Source organism: Oenanthe melanoleuca, chromosome 1A, assembly GCF_029582105.1.
Source record: "Oenanthe melanoleuca isolate GR-GAL-2019-014 chromosome 1A, OMel1.0, whole genome shotgun sequence".
NCBI lineage: Eukaryota > Metazoa > Chordata > Aves > Passeriformes > Muscicapidae > Oenanthe > Oenanthe melanoleuca.
The window spans coordinates 56,581,636-56,590,870 of NC_079334.1; the positions used below are offsets into that span (position 1 = coordinate 56,581,636).

At 44.0% G+C, this 9,235-nt stretch overlaps 1 protein-coding gene across 1 annotated transcript in view; it reads right to left on the minus strand.

The window, feature by feature from the left end:
• The window catches only part of PRKAR2B (protein kinase cAMP-dependent type II regulatory subunit beta), a 73,049-nt gene extending 66,534 nt beyond the window's left edge, over positions 1-6,515 (minus strand). Inside the window, exon 1 of the mRNA XM_056515986.1 lies at positions 5,944-6,515. Coding sequence (XP_056371961.1) covers positions 5,944-6,271 — 328 coding nt within the window. The 5' untranslated portion in view covers positions 6,272-6,515. The remainder of the gene's footprint in view (positions 1-5,943) is intronic.
• Between the last annotated feature and the right edge of the window lie 2,720 nt (positions 6,516-9,235).

Sequence of the window (9,235 nt, forward strand, 5' to 3'; positions counted from 1 at the left end):
TTTGATATTTGAAGACCAGAAGTGCAGCAGCAGCCTGTACCTTGATTAATCTGTACCTTGTGACCTAAATGTGTGATTTCCACACCATATGTTCCAGATTTACAGGAGCAGCTAAGGCCAATAAGTCTGCAGAGATTTGACTGTTTAGGTACATTTCACACAGACTGAGGGAACTGGACAGAACTAGAGAATATAATGCAATACTTTTGCATAACAGACTTGGGATAAATCATGGGATATACATGTATTAAACCAAGCTTAACTTCCTGACAGATGCAGGAAGCACCTCTGGGCAGGTTACAAGCACTAGGTCATTATAGTGTGGGAGTACATTCTAAAAGCACACCCTCTCAATGTCAAGAGATGAATCTTTATTCTCTTCACCAAGCAGGGAAATAAATAGGGTTTTTTCCCATTCACTTAAATGCATAAACAGGAGTAAACACAGGGAACATAAAAGATAAGGTTCCTTTGGGAAACTGAAGTCAGCAAGTGAAGCAATATTCCTAGAGAGTTCCTGAGGAAGCAAGTTTTCCTTTGAAACAGACATGATACAAGCAAGAAACTGAGTGTTGCTGTGCAAATGTTAGTACTGACATTGCTTATAGCTTATAATTCATAATGCTATCACTACAAACCCATGCCAGCAAAATTTTATGTCTTCCTATACATTCTGAATTAATGCTCTTCACTTTTTCCAAGCTGAACAGTCAGCCAAAATCATCTCTATGTCGTTTCTTTACCAAAAAAGAAGATGAAGACAAATTCAAATATTTTTGGTACAGTTCAACTACTTTTCTGTCCATAGATCTTTGGAATTTTCTCCTGCTTCTCTACAATACACTTTAACAAAATGTTAGCCAGCAGAGACACCTCCACTCATGCATGCTTAATTTTGAGCAGGGATGCACAAACACTTTTAAGTGGAGGCTGCTATCATTTCAACTAAATTATTAATATAAACATTTTTTTTTTTTTTTTTTTTAAATAAGTTGTGCCAAAAACAATGGTTGTGTCAAAAGTATTCCTTTCATCTACAATCACAAATAGATACATGTCTGAGAGGGAACCATAGTCCTTACTACAAAAGCTACTAAATGGTACATATTACAGCTTCACATTCCTACTTGCTTATAATTTTGTCAGACTGTTTTTTTGATGACAAATCTCTCAACCTAAGGAATTAAGGAATAAAGAAACAAACAAGCAAACCACAAACAACTGCCAACTTGCTCCGGTTTACTCTCTAGAGTAACTGTTAGCAGAAAGAAAATATTTGAGTTTGTTCCTGTCAAAAACACTGAAAACCATTATTTCAAAAATCTGCATTATTTTGAAGATTTACAGGAAGGATAGAAAGCTCTGTGGTTTTGTACACAAGTAGAGAAGAGCAGGCAGTAGCCAAGCCCTGACCAAGGCCCACTGGACCAGCAAGGCACCAAATTGATGCAGCTGGAATTCTTTTCCCTCACAGAATCCATCTTCCCAAACACCCACCCTGAACTCTTAATTTACACATGTTATTCTGTGAATGACAGCAGCCATAGTCTAGAAAATTGCAAGGAGATGTGGCCCAAAGCCTTGCCAAGGAGTGTTCCCTGCTCTCAAGGGGCTGGTCTGTGGCTGGAAATTTCTCTCCTAAATTGCATCCAGTAAGGCTGCTCCAGGTGGGTCTGATCAGATTTGTCCTTCTAACCATATAAATAATGCTTTATTTCTTTCTGTATTTCAAAGGAATGATGGTAGAAATCATTAAAACGTAATTTCTAAGGTTGGCTAAGTACATATCAGATGGTGGTGATTTCAGCCATTACACATCATACTGCAGATTTTAGTTTGAATATACACATTTATAAGAAATTCACATGCTTTTCTATGTAGCTCCAGATTTAAGGATATCCTACAACAATTTGTGTGCATTTTTATTGCTCCCCTGTCCTAACTGACCCTTTCCACTGCTCTAATCTACTCTTTATCCACACATGACACAAATGTAGTTGTGTGCAAAGTTTTTCTGGTTTCTATAATTTACCTATTATTTCAAAATTTCTGTGAACAGTACATCTGCAAAGCACTTCAGACTGAATAAATCAACTAAAATAAGGACATGCCTTTAAAATTGGTATTGTAAGGTAGAATACATATGTTTTACCTAAACTGTGATCTCATATTATTTAGGCACAATCAGTGGGTTAAACTGAGATACAGGCTTGCATTTTCTAGCTCAAGTTTTCAAAGAAGGAACTCAAAGCAACCAACACACCAACAGAAGCACACGGGGGAGGAGAGGGACAGCTGTAGTACTTTCCTGTTAAAATACACCACTATCTGAGAAAGACACCAAAACAAACTGAAGTAAAACAAAACAAAAGAAAAATCAAGTAAACAGAGGATATGTGGTGCCAAATGATACATACAGCACTGCAATTTTTGAGTTTAAAGAACAGCAACATTACCTCAAAAAACTCCTCTACAAATTCATATTAAGGCTAGATGAAATACAAATTTTTATCTAGGGCAAGTATTTTAAAATAACTGTTACAAATTACATGGGTTGTTGCCCATCAAAATAAGTTGCAAATCAACATGTAAGTGGTAACATCAAAAGAAAAGTATAGTCACTGTTAGAAGAACAAATAATTTACTGAGCATATTCAAATTTTGCAGATACAGTATAATAAATCTTAATATGTGCTTCAGACCTGCTAAAAGTTAGACAAATTTTCTAAAATAGGGCTCATTTTTATGTCTATTTCCTATCCAATTTAGTGACTGCAACTAGTGTTAGTAGGAATTAGTATTGTAACTGATTAATGCTAACACACCCATGTAGACAATTAAATTCTTTTTAAAAATAAAAACAATTAGAAAAAATCAACTAGAAAACCCGAAAAATATTCCCAAATTAAACTGTGTGTTCCAAAGGGGATAAACTAAATGCTCTGAACATAATGAATGTCATTTCTGAGGTCACCTTAACTCCAGGTGCCAATTCAAAACTGTAACACCAATACAACAAAGTTCTCCCTCCAGACAAGGTATCTGCTTTTATCTTTATGTGATTTCTGCAGCTGAGGTAATGGACAAAGCAGAGACCTGAACAGAGTTTAATTCAAGGTTCACATATAACTCTTAATCCCAAGTACAGGGTTTATTTCTTTTTAACACAGCTTATGCCTCAGCTCATCTTTTCTGAAACAGGATAATGCTCATATACCTTCCAAAATACATTTCAAGGACAAAACTAATACTGACAAAGAGTTCAGCCACAGTGCTTGTAGGTATTTATAAACATTTGGTAGGGAAAAAAAACAGTTTTGGAGCATTTACAGTGAGAGCTCAACAATGCTCTGATTGAATTAATGAAGTAATACTGTCAGTTTGACGTTTCAAATGTATGGCTTTAGCAAAGGAAAGATACCCCCACCAGGTCTGACCTCCTTCAGAGAGGTTTTCATTTTACATTTGCTTATCAACTTTACAAATTTATTGTCCTCTCCGAAAGATGCCAACAGGACACATCTGCTATACAGAAGAAATTTAATCATTCATAAAGCCAAAAGAAAAAAAATAAATAAAACTTTCCCCCAAACTTCAGTTCTTAAGAATTGCTACTTCTTGAAAAAGAAAGCAAAAGCATAGAAAAAATATTTAAATTGGTATTTAAACTCATTAAACAAATATTTGAGTACAAGTCTTTATGCCTCCAGTTATTAACAAAAGGCTGAGTGGATGCATTGTTATGTTACCTTACAAGAATATATTCAGGGCAGACATAAAATTTGAATTTAAAATTAACACTCCTGCACAATGCACACATACACAAACACACTATAAGTAATCATTTACCATTAGTTACTTCTTATTAACCTTCACATGCCTTCACAAATATTTTCATTTTTTGTTTCTTTTAATTAAAAATTATTTATACTGACAGAATTTACAAACCATAATACAATTAAACGTTCAAAATATATTAGGCTTAAAAATGTGGCATTTTAAAGAGTTCTTGTCAAACAAGTAAATCAATTCATCAAACTAAGAGATTCTAGCATGTCCCTTAATGAGAATATTGACAATAATGGCTTTCCCTCTTCACAATCACAACAAAAAGGCTGTCAAAAGAATCTTGATTACTGGTATTCAACAGAAAAGCTTAGAAAGCTTCTCAGAGCATCCTGTAAAGTTACAGGTATGTAACACATACATACTAATAAATAAAACTACTTTTCTGCACTTCCCTCCATACAACATTCCAGTTCTCCAGTTACCAATGAGATTGTTTGGTGATAGAATAATTAATGTTTGAAAAACCATATCTAGTGTTAGCGAATTAAGATAATAATTTTTTTCTTTCACATTATGACCATTTCAGTTTTCAAAGACAGCAAATTTTCAAATTTCTACAAATCTCACATAATCAGCATGAGAGTTTAAAATTGCCACATCAATCTGCAGAACCTGATTGACAGATTCAATTTCTCATTAAATACATGTGGGTATAGCTGCAAGGAACAGATTAAAAGAATGGCGACTTTTTTATGGGGTAACTGGAAGGATTTTGAAAACTTACCCACTTCTTAAACGCCTGCTTGTTTATCTACATTGCCTCATGAAACGCACACAACGCATCATTTCGAAATCCACACTGAAATTCAACCAGCAAACAACTGCCTTCTGTTCTCTGCTAAGTAAATCTACCTCCAGCACGACTCAGAGGGATAGCTGCTTTGATGATCTGATGAGATACACTTCCAGCTATCCTCAGAAAAAATAAGATAAAGATCCTTGGATGGTTTCCTCTTCTCCATCTAACCGTATTGACTGACCCTCCGGTCAGCCTGCTCATGACACAAAGCACTGTGCACCCGTCAGAGACAGCTCCTACCCATCCCATAACCCACAGCAGCAGATGGATTGACACAGTCGCTAAATAAAGCCTGTCAGCCACACAAAGATAAGGTGTCATCAGCTGCGTGTAGATCGGTGTTACCTTCAAACACAAAGATACCGCAAATGTTCTTTGCTGTCACAGCAACACTTGTTCCACAAGCCCTTCTAAATGCAGAAAAATTCACTCTGCCTTTCAGGAAGAAATTATGTTTTAAATTGTGCTCTACTCTTTAAAGCACCTACAAGTACATGTATGTAAAATGCTTAACCTAGTGCCTGAATACAGTACAATGCCCGTGAGAGGTGTTTTCAAGGTAGACATACCCTTGCACTAAGTACAGAATGCAGATTTGTTTTTACAAAGCGGAAACATAAAAATGGATCTTTGCCGGACTATTACAGGCTCATATGCTACAAGCGATGCAGCTGGTGATACCTGTATGCCAAACAGCGCGGAACAGCAGGGGAAAGCCCGGGAGGCTGAAGTTTGCGGCGGGATACGGGAAACCTCCCGCTGTTTGGCGTCAGCGCGGGCGGTCGGTGCTCGCCGTGCCAACGCTGCCCGTGTCCGGCACCGCGACCCCTGCGCTCCTCCCCGCGGGGAACCCGGGCCGGGCCCCCATCCCTGCCGGCCAGGACCCCCATCCCCGCCGGGACCTCCATCCCTGCCGGCCAGGATCTCCATCCCTGTTGCCAGGACCTCCATCCCCGCGGGCTGGGATCTCCATCCCTGCTGCCAGGACTACCATCACCGCCAGCCAGGATCTCCATCCCCGCCGGCCGGGATCTCCATCCCCCCAGCTGGGATCTCCAATCCCGCGGGCCGGGATCTCCATCCCCCCAGCTGGGATCTCCATCCCCACAGCCGGGATCTCCATCTCCACAGCCGGGATCTCCATCCGTGCTGCCAAGACCCCCATCCCTGCCAGCCAGGAACGCATTCCTGCGGCCGGGACCCCCATCCCCGCTGCCAAGCACCCCCATCCCCGCCGGCCGCGGAGCCCCCCCCGCGCCCCCACGCCCGGGCCCGGCGAGGCGGGGGAGCCTTACCCGGGAACTGCTGCGGCGGCGGCGGCGGCGGCGGCTGCTCGTCCTCGCCGCTCTCGGAGTCGGTCTGCATGGGCTCCTCGGCGAAGTTGACCCCGCGGGCGTCGGGGGGGCCCCGGCGCGGCGGCTGGGTGCCCCTGTCATGGCCGGTACCCGCTCTGCGGCCGCTCGGCTCCTTCTCCGCCGCCGCCTTGGCCGTCGCCGCCTCCTCCTTGAGGCGCCCGAAGTACTGGAGGGCGAACTCCAGCAGGTCCCCGGGCTGGCTCCGCAGCACCTCTACCGTGAAGCCCTGCAGCAGCTCCGTCAGCCCCGCCGGGATGGAGATGCTCATGCCGGGGCCGGCCGGGGGGGCGCAGCCCGGCCAGGAAGGGGGAGGGAGAGGGGAAGGGGAGAGGAGAAGGAGGAGAAGGAGGAGAAGGAGAAGGAGGAGGAGGAGGAGGAGAGGGGGGGAGAGCCCGGGGCCGGGGGTCGGCGGCCCGGGGGACGAGGCGCGCCCGGCGGATCGCCCGTGGGCAGCGGGAAGGGGCGGGCGCGGCGCAGGTGGGAGCGGGCGGGGGGCGGGCCCGCGGGGGGCAGCGGCTCTGGCAGCCTCGGCGGCGGCGCCTCCTCCCCCCGCGCCGGGGGAACCTCCGCACATGTGACCCGGGAAACCATGACAACCTCCCGCCGGGGACTGCGGCCGCCGCGCCCCGCCCGCGCCGCGCGGAGGGGACGGCGGGCAGGGCAGGGCAGGGCAGGGCACGGCACGGCACGGCATGGCATGGCACGGCATGGCATGGCATCGCATCGCATCGCATCGCTGCCCCCGCACGGCCCCGCCACCCCCGGGCTCCCGGGGACCCGAGCCTTGAGCGCCTTCTCCCTGCGGGGGCGTCCAGGCGTCCGCGCTGGCGACAGCGGGGATTCCCGACGAGCGGACATGTCCCCGCTCAGAGAAGCACCGCAGTGCTTGTAGCATTTCATAGCTGATTGCTGCTATGCTTTTTCACGGTCATGCACCGCCTTAAAGCTCTTCTCCACATCATTCACACGCATAGAAGTGCTGTCGATTTATATTCATCCATATAATTTAGGATGGGAGGGGTGATGTGCTAGCAAGAACATCCTGTTTTTCAGCTGGCTGTGAAGGTCCACGAAAAATTTAGCAGGAGAAAGAAACTATTGTTCAAAAATGGGGGAAGAAGTTCGATTTAAACACTGCTGAGTGCCAGCGCTCAGCATAGACACTCTCCCAAGCCATGCTGCAGAGACTACTTAGCACAGTGGTAAGTGGGTGCTGCTTGTCATCGCCAGGAAGCTCAAACGTTTTAAGTAGAGTAAGTAGCAATTATGGGTGCCATGTTTTCAGTGCTTCACTAAATGCTTCTTGAAAGTGTGGTCCGTGGAATGCATGAAAACGGCATCTCCCCAGTTTGTTATCACCTCTGAACACTGGCCAATGTTTTGAAGTTCCAGAAAAATCTGTTGGAGTCTTATTTTTATGCATCAAGAACATTTACTGCTAAAACGTCTAAGGCTGCGACAACAAGGCTGTTTGATAATTGATTTCATTAAACATTCAGCATTATTCAAATGGCCTTGCAATGGCCATCATAAGCCCTTAGAGTAAGATAAGCAGTCAAATGTGAGTTTGTAGTAGCAAGATACTGGAAGACCTGACCTCAAAAAAATAATGTGACAGCAAAACACAGCAATCTCTGTGACACTTTTCACACAGATACAGATCTCAAAGCCAGTCTTAAATTGAATTAATTTCCAAATGGAATCCAGTTCTGATTGTGTATGTATTTTTAAATGCAGGTTGGTTCACAAATTGGATCTTCAAAGTGTTACAGACCAGGTAAATTAGTGAAGTGAGTAAACCATGCCTGCATGGGCAATATTGCTGCCCTGCAGCAGGCAGGAGACACCTCTGCTCGTGGAGCTGTGGAATACCTTCAAGCAACATCTTGTGGCTTCATTTTACTCTGCAGACCATTATAAAGTACTTATTTCAAGTTAAATTCACTGTTGTTTAGCACTGTCTTGCTTGAGGAACCTCTTCAAAGTCAAGCAAAATCATCTGGGGGCAGACCACGACATCTCTCTGGACTGCAGAAGATTGCTCTGCCATCAGGCTCTAGGAACTGCTGCAGTGTCCAGGGGGCTCCCAGCCCTGCCATGCCCAGTGCTGGCATGCCCTGGCCACAGCTGCCTGCTGGAAGCACTGCTGGTGCAGCATGTAGCCACAAACACTAAAGTGGCTGAGAATCAAGTGCAGCAGGAGAGCTGGCACCTCTACATCATGGGCAAGTGCATAGCTTGGTCACTCTGGAGGGTGGGTTAGCTAGAAATTCCTGATTGGCTTATCCACAAGTTTGGGAGCTTAAAAACCTTCTCACACCACTGAGAGGATTGATCTGTTTGTGATCAGACTGAGACATACCTAAGCTTTGAGGAAGCCCCCAGGAAGGGGAGTTTAGTAATTAGTGCCTTCCAGGCACTAGGTGTTCTGTGAGCATATATATATTCCATTTAATGGAGTCTTCCAGGATTAGAAGAGGTGTCATCCATGAGGTTTTCTCTTAGCCAGACAAGGCAGTCTTTTTTTCTAGGAATTTACCAGCAGCATAGTGTTTTGCCATCTAATCAAAGGCTCCCCTAGTTTGTCAGAGACTCCCATCCTCCCAGACTTAAAACGAGATCACTTCTCTGAGGACATCCTCAAGAATCAGCCTTTGATGTTTGTATGCAAAACCGGGATAATTTGAATAAGAAATTCCTAAGCGGCAGAACTCTAAAGAATGCTTCTTTCTAAAAAAAATGTTTCAAAAAGCCCAAAACGTTTGTGTGTAGTGAAACTTGAGTTTAGTGTATCTCAAAGGATGGCAGCAAACTTTGTAGTTCAAGTTTGTGTCATCTGGTTTCCTTAGATGCCTTCTGTTCCAAAGACCTTGTATTGATATTTAAATTGCTTTTAAATCCTCATGAGGAGGACAGCTGTCGAAAATATGTGTTATGTCTAGCAGAGTGAACAGTTAGAGTATTGATTCACACCTCTCCAATGAGTTTTATTAGCTGCTACTAATTTTTGCATGCCATTCTAGTTCAGCTGTAAATATCTTCTTTAAAAGAAAGAGAATATACAACCTACAGAAATCCTTCTGTACTGAAAAAGTATTAGGTAGTATATTTCCCTCACAAACGCCAAGGAAACAACATAAAGACTTTGTTATCTCCTTTCCTCCTAGCCAACAGATGCACTTTTCATAACACACTGCTTGCCTGCTTTGCATGTTGTTCTTGCACCTTCATC